Source organism: Musca autumnalis, unplaced genomic scaffold (genome assembly GCF_047663935.1).
Source record: "Musca autumnalis isolate F117 unplaced genomic scaffold, ASM4766393v1 scaffold_5, whole genome shotgun sequence".
Taxonomy (NCBI): Eukaryota; Metazoa; Arthropoda; class Insecta; order Diptera; family Muscidae; genus Musca; species Musca autumnalis.
In genome coordinates this window covers 202,605,383-202,616,403 of record NW_027412088.1, presented here as the reverse complement: position 1 = coordinate 202,616,403, position 11,021 = coordinate 202,605,383, and the positions used below count along the sequence as shown (strand labels likewise).

At 33.8% G+C, this 11,021-nt stretch overlaps 1 protein-coding gene across 3 annotated transcripts; it reads right to left on the bottom strand.

Annotated features, from left to right (window-relative positions):
• Window positions 1-355: 355 nt before the first annotated feature.
• Window positions 356-10,171, bottom strand: Dark (Death-associated APAF1-related killer). Of its 3 annotated transcripts, none has more exons than XM_073988483.1 (10): window positions 9,826-10,171; window positions 7,509-7,802; window positions 7,211-7,441; window positions 6,444-7,123; window positions 6,168-6,288; window positions 5,887-6,104; window positions 5,364-5,771; window positions 3,279-4,866; window positions 1,763-1,879; window positions 356-1,702 (listed from the first exon to the last, which is right to left on the bottom strand). In XM_073988483.1, exons 2-10 carry the CDS (start codon window positions 7,671-7,673, stop codon window positions 707-709), a joined length of 4,524 nt encoding a protein of 1,507 aa, XP_073844584.1. In that variant the 5' UTR covers window positions 7,674-7,802; window positions 9,826-10,171; the 3' UTR covers window positions 356-706. The 3 variants fall into 3 exon arrangements, with proteins under 3 accessions (XP_073844584.1, XP_073844585.1, XP_073844586.1); XM_073988484.1 differs by having other exon boundaries at window positions 7,509-7,726; XM_073988485.1 differs by having other exon boundaries at window positions 7,509-7,726; window positions 10,000-10,151.
• Between the last annotated feature and the right edge of the window lie 850 nt (window positions 10,172-11,021).

The following is an 11,021-nucleotide window of genomic DNA, read 5'->3' as shown; positions in this document are numbered from 1 at the left end:
AAGTGTCTTAAGAAGCACCCTTTCCTTTGGAAAGTGTCTTAAGAAGCATCCTTTCCTTTGGAAAGTGTCTTAAGAAGCACCCTTTCCTTTGGAAAGTGTCTTAAGAAGCACCCTTTCCTTTGGAAAGTGTCTTAAGAAGCACCCTTTCCTTTGGAAAGTGTCTTAAGAAGCATCCTTTCCTTTGGAAAGAGTCTTAAGAAGCACCCTTTGCTTTGGAAAGTGTCTTAAGAAGCACCCTTTCCTTTGGAAAGAACACGTTGAGAACTTGCTATTTTCAACAAACTCCATTATAAAATATATATAACTACTGGACTCTTTTTTTCTATAACATTGTAACAATGTTATATAAAAGATGTTTTATTATTTTTTTTATATAAATTTGGCAGCAATTGTTTACAATTACTTAATTGTAACTAAATTTTCATAGATTATGTTTTTTGTTTTGATTGTATGCTTCTTATCACTGTATACTTAATAGATTTGTGAGTGTTTTTGTGTTGAGTGAGTGAGTGAAGATATAAATGACTCTTAAAGACTATCACAATAAAAATGCACAATCAAAGAAATGACTAAATAATAACAAAATACATACAATAAAAAGGGACGATAACACATTACGAATATAACTAGTATAGTCTTGAGGAAAATGGAGGTAAGTACGGGGTGGTGTAGTCGATGGCAGTCGTGATGGCGGTGGCATTGATTGTCATGCTTGAATATTGTCAACAACATCACGGCCGGATACAGTTGAAGCCACAGATAAACGATGCATATCTTTGTAAAGTGCAATATTGTCATTTTCGGCATCCATGTTGGTATTATCTAAAATTGAGTATTCACCCAAATCCACAGTATCAGGAGAATGTTCCTTTTCCAATGGTGATACAGTGTTTGGTTGTACAATATTTAAATTGTAATAAACACCCTCATCATCGATGGTATAGATCTGGCTAAAGTCATGGTTGGTAAATAGTTGCAGAGCCTCATTTCCATCTAGTTTATAGCATGACAATAACTCAGGTTTGTCTTCGGGACCAGTTAAATATTGCCAAAAACTTTCTTCTTTTTGACAATGTTTTTGTTGCTGTTCTGCCACCGTTTCAAAAACTTCACTATCACTGGCCATTTCTGAATCAAAGGAGGCTTGTAAAGAAAAACTTCTAGCAAAGGATTTCTTCATTTCATTATTGAGTATCATGTGAAGATTACGAGTCCTAGCCGACCCGGCATGTGGCGTGGCATCAACTTCTTCGGCACTTCTTTGCGAAGAAAACCGTGAACTGTGGCGTTTCTTATTATTGGCAGTCAATGGGTTGTTGAGTACAAATGTTATATTCCAAAAGCATATTTGTTCGGATATACTTATAAGTACATCGCAGTGGGGTGAAAAATGCATGTCGTAAACTGGTTTTACATGAGATTTAAGGCAGTATAACTTTTCAATGGTGAACTTATCGTCTAAATTGTTGACTTTATAAACATTAATATCTCCACAAGATATTTGATTGTTGTTAGTGTTGGCATTTGTTGAATCGTTGGGATGAATGTTGTTGGCGGCAGTTGTTTGAGGTGTATCTAAACCAACAGCAAATAATTTGCCATTAGCTGAGGCAGTTAAACATGTTATAAGGCAGTTGCTTTCTTGTTGTTCGCACAACAATCTACATTCGATGAATTCTTTATGGCCCTTCAAGGCATAAATCTGAAAATAAATTATTGAATTAGTCACAAATTCCACACAGAAACAAATAATACTTCTTACCCTAACCAGAAAGTTGGTAAAACCCAAGAAAACCATATTTGCTTTCAAATCACAAGCGGCCAACCCTTCGTGTGGTTGAATTCCAATATTGTGGTTTTTGAAATTTTTGGCCATAAACTAGAAAAAAAAAATATATATAAAAAAAATTAAAGGACATTTGTACTATACTTTTCCAGCTCGGCTCCACGAAATTATCCTATTCTCAGTTACACAATCAGCCCAATCAATGAATACCTATAAACTGGCATATGAGGACAGAGAAGGCAACTCATGGCTTACTTAAAAAAATGTGTTTCCTGTGTCTCAACCATTTGAGAAATTTTGCCGATATTTGAAATTCCGTAACTCATTTTTCGAGTTACCGACAAAAATTGGTCAAATTAAAATCTTATAATTTCGGTAATTTACGAAATTTGTCGGTAGTTAACAACCAAAATAAAGTTGTCGCTAAGTCTTACCAATAGTAACAGTGTTGTCAAGTTTTATTGATACTTTCATTCATAATTTTGTGTTTTCATTTTACCGATTTTTGCCCACTACTGTTTTTTATGTATAATTTAGGCATCGATAGCTCAACCTCTAGACGACGAAGAGACTCAATTATTGGTAGGCACGTTAAAGATATTGTTAAGAATTCCTCTGAATTAGTCTCTGAAGATGAAATGATTGCCACTGTACTCCCATCAATATGCAAAAATAACCAGAGTACGTAAAAATACTTTAAATAAAATTGCCAATCGTTTCGTTTCGTATTTTCCATAGGAACAATACAAAACGAAACATAACCCTCGTTGGCCGAGCTCGCTGTTTAGTTTCGTTTTGTTTACATTCGTGAGTACGAACAAAACGAAAAGCGAAAAGTACTCAACTCCACAACAGCAGATAGAAAACTAAATAGTACTTAACACATGTGAATAAATCAAAAACGTTTGGTGGTTGATAAAATTCACTGTGGTATGCTGATGCTAACTTATAGGGTTGTTAAGCAATCACATGTGTGTGTGTCTGAGTGTGTCGACCATAACGCACGGCAAACGTTTCCCAAAAATACTTGTCGTTTCGGTGGTGAATGAAACAACATGGCAAAGCATAGCCGAAGTTACATTTCACCAATCGTACGGTTTCCATCTTTTTACGTTGAAAAGTTTGTGTTTTTGTTTTGGTTGTGAGAATGAAATGATTCAGAGAAGCTGAAAAGTTTGTGGCGTTGTGTGATTGGTACGGGAATCGTTTTGTTTCTTTCCGTTCATTGAAAATAACAGACTGATGTCGTCTGTACAAGAAACCTTTGACATTTTTTTTTTATGAACCCGTAAAAAGTTGTACAACTTTTATTTTGGAAGAGTCCATGTTTGTCGACCAGAGCTCTACCGGCCTTTCCTAGAACTGAGAATTCGACAAATACCAGACATCAGCCTAAAGAGAAATTTTTCTCAACTGAGGCCATCTTTTTCCGGAAAACGCATAAAATTATAGCAGGAGGATAATGTTTTTTGTTTTGTTTTTATCAACTTACCACAACACCTCCATGTATGTTGGCCATTAGAACAAAATTTTCCATTACGGGATAACAAAATTCTGCAACAAATTTTGTGGATTGCGTTTGAATACCAGGCATATTTTGCAGAGGAATTATTTGTGTATGTTCCTCAGAGGTGGCAATTAAAATATCATCATCGATTAACTTGAGACTCTTGACGTTTTTCGACATATCCAATATGCCCACAAAGTTTTGTCCGTTTAACTCGTAAATGCCTTGCGTTTTAAGGGCCACAAATGTTTTCTGGCCTTTGCAACAAATTGCAGTTATTTCATGAAGTGGTGGTAGTGTGCCTTGGGGCACTTTAATGATTTTCCAATTTTTGGCATCTGATGTAGAGATTCGATGTATCCTATTTTCACTATCCACGGCATAGATAAAATTCTCCCCATTATTGCAGACAACATCAAACAAACGCTTGCCCTTAAAACGTACAGTGCTAAGCTTTTCCCCTTCTCCAAGTTGTTCGGCATTGTGAACAACGTTATGTTGCCATTCCAGTCTGTTTTCCGAGGTTTTACATAAACCAAGTAAATAGATTATTTTCTTGTGCTTTACCCCACAAGTGACCATGCATTGGAACTCCTCATCATCCAAATCGTAAATGTCAATTGAAGTGATATTCTCACTAACAATACTTTCCAAGACGTTGTGGCGTTTGGCCAAATCGAACAAGTGGAGCCCTTGATTGGAACCCACCATTAAATAGTTGTATTTCAATGAATATCTTGCACAAGTAATGTCGAAGTTATTGCACTCAAATAGCAATTCCATGCTACCATCGACATAACCAGAATGGAACTCTGGTCTCAAGCGCACAATGGCATTTTGGAAGACCAATAAAATGTCATCACCACACACTTCGTGGTAAACAAAGTTTTTCAAATCATTAGACCAATTGAAACGTATCTCCTCTTTTCCGGTATTCCGTTGATTTATAAAGGTAATATCTACCGGCGTTTCAGCTCCATTATGCAAAATCATCCAATGGGAACGTTTAATTTTGCAAACGCATTTGATGTCCATTATATCCGTTTTGCATGGCATATAGCCATTGTTGGTACGAAACTCTTCACAAGTCCAGTCAAGTATTACTATATTGCCATTATCTAGTGCCACATGCAACTTATTATCCGGTAACTCCATGTAAAAGGAGACAACTCGTCTAAGACCGGGAATCACATCATTTATACATTGTTTAAAGGTGCAACTGCATATTTGCTGGGGACACAGTCTATATTCATTTGGATTAAAATTGGCATGGGGATTACGGCGTTGGGCAATAATGCGTCGTATTTCATCTGCAATTTTCCATAATTTCAATTGGCCCATCGAGTCCAATGTAAGCAAATAATTGGTATCATTGAAAGGTCGAATGTCGATAAGGTGTACCGGAGATCCTTTAATCAATTGCACGGGCTCACATGAAGCCTCCAGAGATATATCAACCAAATAGGTTTCATTATTATGCAGCACCGCTATGCAAATATCCGATTCCAAAATACGTATTAGTTTGCAACTACTAGGTAGTTTAAATATAAAGCGGCGCTGATGGAAACGACCACTGTAATGGAAAAAAGGAATTATTAAATGAGGACAAAAACATAAAGAAATAAAGTTTGGGGACCCTTGTCATTTGTTAAGTTTTAAGCAGATTTTTTTCTATATGATGACCACTTGGTTTCTAGATCATTTCGTCTATTCCTCCTCCTCTTAGTTTTCTATATGAAGATCTTGTGGTCTTCTATATGAAGATCTCTTGGTCCTTTTTATGAAGGTAATTTGGTCTTCTATATGCATACCATTTGGTATTCCAAATGAAGACTACTTGATATTCTATATGAAGACTAGTTGGCATTCTTTCTTTATGAATTCAATTTGGCCTACTTTATTACTAACATTTGATTGTCTATTAGAAACCAATTGGTCTTCTAAATGAACACTATATGAAGACCAAGTGGCTCGGTTGTTGCTTGATTTTGGACAACATGAGCTACTAAAATTGCAGCCAATCCGTTTCCTATCCCTAAACCTTACATAAACTGATAATATCTAACTTACGTTTCCTGGAACCACATTCTCCTTGGAAATTGGGCGATTTGTTTTAGGGCCAATTGTTTTATAACATCCTCATTGGCTAATAGGGCATATTGTAGTAAACAGCAATCTGGAGCATGCAGAATTTTCTCCTCAACTTTAGCCAAAAATGTTTTAAGTTTTTTCATGAAATTTGGTTGACAATCTGCCATAATTTCATCTTCATAATATTCCAAATCGGCAATGGTGTTGGACAAGCCGACATGGCGCATTTTCTGACCCAAAAATCCAAAATCCGTATAGAGACGAGGAAACAGCGACATATACCTGCCGCCATGCAGATGATAGCCAATGCATTGAAAGAAATAATTATCATGATCAGCATCATAATATAAATCGACATCTTTGCGTATATCCAAATGTTCTTCGACCCTGGACAAAAATGATTTGTTTTAGGAAATTCAAAGAAATTTTAACAAAGTTTCATCCATTGAAAATTTTCATATATCCAGTGTTTGGTTTAGGAGAAATCTAGGACTTCACTTACTTATAGTAGTCGACTACAGCACGATGCAATTCGAATGCATTGATGAGATTTTGCATATTTGGACAGTTCTTAATATAGGAACTGTAGACATATCTTAAACTACAAATAGTTGTATCTTGATCGTCTAAAAGTTCCTTCTTAAGAAATGATTTGCTATGAAATTTATCCACGATTTTTTCCGTGTCTTTGAGATTTTTCTGCCATAGGTTTGCCATAAGCTAAACGGGAAAATTTACATTAATGGAATGAGTTATTTAGTAATTTCAAATTTCAAAACTTACCTTTACTGGTATTTTAGCACAATGGGGAAATATGGAAAATGTGGCATACAATTGCAATTGATCTGGGGTTAATGACTTCAAAGAGTTTTCAATATCACGTCTAAATTTTTCATCAGGAATCCTGTAAGCAGTAAAGAAATTGTTTATTTAAAAAACAACCATAGCCTTGTTAAAGTCTCGTTTGAAATGTTAACCATAGTCAGTTTTACTACAATCCAAAGCGAAAGCAAATCAATTGACTTTATTTTCATATTTTTATTATGTTCCCATACTTACTGCAATGTATCCAAATTCTTTTTCCATTCATCCCAATTGGAACGCTTATATTGCAGTTGTTTTGCAATTATGCTCAGTATATAAGGATCTGCTTTGCTTGCATAATAAATATCACTTGCATATGTTAGATTAAAATCACGCCAACTATATCTCCTGATGTACTTATCAAGCATCAGATGAAATTCCACTAGCGACAAGCTTTCGGTTAGAATCATTTTAAGATTTACTTTATCCGGTAGTGTATCGTAAATCTTTTGATTACGTGTTATTATCAAACGTTTACAGCCCAATTTAAAAACCTTTTCTGCTTTGGTATTCTGTACATTAGCCAGCACCAGTAGACAATTTTTATATTCTTTCGATTCAAGTAGATTTTCTATTTTAGCTTTTAGGACACTAATTCGATTCGCTATATTTTCATTTAGATTTTCAGCGAAATTATAGTCGGGATCTAATTTAAACATTAGCTTTTTGAGGGCATTATAGTCTTCTTGGGGATTTACACAATTGATGCAATCAATCCAGAACACATTAAAGTCCATTTTTTCCATAACTGTATAGTCGGAGCATACATCAATTGCCAGCCATTTTTTACCACTGCCAAGATCGCCCAATAGTACAACACTGTTGTAGGTTTTCTTCGGATTAAGGCGTCGCAGCTTTCTGGACAATTCAATAAACTTGAAAAGAAACAATAAATATTAAAAAAAAAACACCACTGATAGTTAGATGAGCTATAAACACTTGTTCTGTGCCCCAGAACTTACCGGCTTAGTGCGATGCACATTATATTGAGTGTGCATCTCATTGTGACTTTGTATGATACGTAATTTTTCCAAATACAATTCAGTTAATACACCATGGTCCATGTATCCGTTTTTAATTTTGTCCACAATCCATTTATAATCATAGGTAATGGCATCTAAGAACTGGATAATCAAATCATCCGGTTTGGACATTAAAGTCCATATCATGTGTAGAATTTGTTCTTTACCTTTCTGTAGTTTTTGGAGGAAATATAGAAATTAGTACTAAATAAAACTCTATTAAGTGTACATTACTTACCCCCTTTTCTATATATTCGAATTCAGGTTTGCTGAATAAATCCCGTACTTTTTCCTTGACATCAGCAAAATCGAAATCCTTTTCAAAATCTCGTATAAATATTGGCAATATCTCACCATATGGTATGTTGTCTATTTCACTAGAACTACGACTGTGGAAACTCATTTTGATGGCGGCGTCAGGGTTGTTTGCATAGATGTGTTTGAGCAAAAATAAATCTGCAACAATATGAAATGTTTGAACGATGCAATCTACTATGGAATTGAGAATATGGTATTTGTTTTGTTGGCATAGCTAAAAAAAAAAAAAAACATGGTCATGTTACTTATCTATTTATGGTCATTGGCATACTTAAGCTGACATTAAAGGAACGATTTTTTTTTACTTTATCATTATAGGCATATTTTTATGAATGAATTATATGTGATGGACATTGTTGTGTTATCACAAGTGAACACAGCGGAGTAGGTAAGGTAAATGTACAAAGTAGAATGGGCTTTGTTTATTTTATATCTGTATTGTTTTCAACATGTGTTTCTTTTTTGGTATTGTTCACATATTATAAGATTACCTAGGTCAGTTTTGTAGTACAATCAACTGTACGTGTACGTATTATGACAGTAGATATGGATGTTGCACTTCGTAATTAACGATGCTGATGGGCATTGTTTCTTCAGTATGTTCAGTATGCATAAAGATGTCATTTAATTTAATTGATCTAATATTGAAATGCTAACATTTCATATATTTTTTATTTCTTTAAGTTCAATCATGGTGATTGTGGCACTGTCCAAGTCACATAACTTTTCTCTGAGAGAAGGGAAACTCACTCCATACGACATTGTATGTGGAGAGATAGAGATAAAATTCTTTTAAAACACTGTGACATCATTCAACTTTAATTTCACAATTAATCACTTTTCTTTTACTCCTTTGTTTAAGCCCATTATTGGGATATTACTTGATGAATCAATGGTGCCTATTAATTATGTTTCAAATTTCCACTTTCTGGTGAACCAATTATTAGGATTTTACAGGAATTAGTCATTTGGTTTATATGGGATTTTACCTGATGACCTTAAATAATAACATACATTTTTTACGTACATAAATAGAATTGGTTTTATGTGGTTGCAAGTAAGACTTCTGGTAATTTTATATTTTTTTACCATATATTGTGGTTAGTTATTTTCATAATTTCTCACTAAATTTTATTACAAATTTCCACTATTTTTAATGATGTGCGATTTTTCCTGAAAAGTGTTATATATTATAAATTTTTAAACATACATAACTTTTAATATGGAGACACCCTGTATCTTTGCTAATACCTTTGATTTATGTACTATGTAAAATTTCAGTACCATAGTTCGTTTACGTATGAGCTATTTCATGAAAACAAAGAGATAATATAACTAACTCGCTGTTCTTTCATACAAATGACCGGTGTCCACTGAACTATATAGTGAACTAGGTCGTTCAAACGAACTAGATTTGAACAACGCTAGTACTATCACTAATAGAACGTCACGAAGTACTATAGAAACAGAAAAACGCACAACACATGTTACGATTTGCATACTGAATACTGTAGAAAACAAGAACAAGACAAAAATCAAGTGTAGGCAGATGGGCCAAGCCAACAAGCCGGTGAAGTGTAAACAAATACGAAACAAAAACAAAACACATGTTAGAAGGTGCTAACAAGCTAAAAGGTCAATGAACTAAACAACAATAAACGAAAAACTTACTTGGATTTGTATGTGAATTGGAATTAAAACAACAATATATAATATATTTGAAATATCTTAAACAGCCAAAAGAAATTAAAAACAAAATCATCAACCTACTTGTAATTAAAAATATTTCTTATATATATTTCACATTTAGACAATTCAGACACTTGTTATGTATTGTGTTATAAATGACCACGACAAAAAAATAAAAAAACATACAGGTTGGCTGTTTACGGAGTGTGCAAGGAGCAAGAAGAAACAGGGTATGGACAAGTCAGAGCAAGCAAGAGATTTTGCATTGTGCTGGTCAACTTTACACGACCACGACGACCACCATTCAAATAAATATTTCGTCTTTGTTTAATTTAGTAGATTTTAGAATCTCATCACATAATAGTGTTAATGCATACACACATAAATGACACTAAGCCACACACACATTCACACAGTCCGTTTTTCACAAAGTGCATTATTCACAGATTTTTTTTCAGGATAAATCCAGGTCAATAGCCTTCAAAAAAGAATTTCCAAAAGCCCCAAATAGATGTAATATTTTGGGAAAACTGGTTTTCTATACTTACAAATATGTAGTTTTTGTTTGTAATTTAATGCACAATTATTTTTTTTCAATTTTCTCCAGTTTATATTCCTTTAAGATTTTTTTTCTTTCTTTTAATGGTGGAGAACGAGAGAAGAAATACACTTGTCAAACAAAACAAATTGATTAAGAGGAGTTACTTTGCAATTAAGATTACTTTAGTAAATTTCTGTTTTATTACACCATGATTTTGTTTTTAGTATTAAAAATTTCTTGCTTTTTTAAATTTTGTACAATTTTTTATATTAATTTTCTTATATCGTCCCGATTTTTGTTTTTCTCTTGTTCTGTGTCGCACTGACTGATTCTGATTTCTTAGAAGAAGAAGCATGCGGGCACTTTGCATTGATAGCTTATGATTTTGCATTGTTTGTGTTTTAACGGCGTAACAAAAAATGTGGCAGGGCTTGGTTTTTGTGCGCAAGACGACGGTTATTCGGTCATTCGTTTGATTTATTTAATGAAGAAATGTGGCCTGTTCCCGTACTTTATAAGGTGGTAAAAGTCGTAAAAGTTGTAAAAGTCGTAAACGATTTTCATATAAATTTTGTGTACGGGAACGTAAAGTGTGTAAAAGTGGTAAAAATTGTAAAAACTTTTTAGTTCTGGAACAGAGCTATAATAAAGTAATAAAATATTAACATTGATGGAGAGAAATTTAATGGAAAATGGATAAGAACGCTGTGGATCAGGTAAGGACTCAATAATTCAATAAAACAAAGCATGAATCCGCGAAAATGCAAAATCTTTTTTCATATCTGGCTTGCAATTGTTTTTCTCTGTTTAATGCTTGGTTTAGAGTATGCATTTATTCGATGATTAACAGGGTGTTTTTGTAAAAATGCTTGCCTGTCACACGAACCGTTCGTACTAAAACGTATACGTTCAAAATTTGGTTCTTGTAAAATTTTACGAACCATTCGTTTTTATCTGAAAGCTTTCGTCTATTTCATAAAAGCTTTTATATTTCAGGGTTTCCATGATACTTATTTTGTGAATTTTGCATAGGCATCTGCACGTAAAATGTGTTACTTGATGGCAGCCCCGATAAACAAATGACAAACAAAAAATAAGAAAAAATGTTATCAAATTTGTCCAAAAATAATTGTGATAATATGAAGAAACGTATGTACATATACGAGTGTGCTTCTATGGAAATAAATAAAATTGCATTCCCTT

What these genes read in the sequence shown, in the direction of transcription:
- Dark (XM_073988483.1), bottom strand. Translation starts at nt 7,673, where the DNA reads ATGAGTTTCCACAGTCGTAGTTCTAGTGAAATAGACAACATACCATAT. An exon ending in TCGAATATATAGAAAAGGGG is followed by an intron (nt 7,442 to 7,508) that starts GTAAGTAATGTA and finishes CAAAAACTACAG; the next exon opens with AAAGGTAAAGAACAAATTCT. An exon ending in GCTGTAGTCGACTACTATAA is followed by an intron (nt 5,772 to 5,886) that starts GTAAGTGAAGTC and finishes ATTTTTGTCCAG; the next exon opens with GGTCGAAGAACATTTGGATA.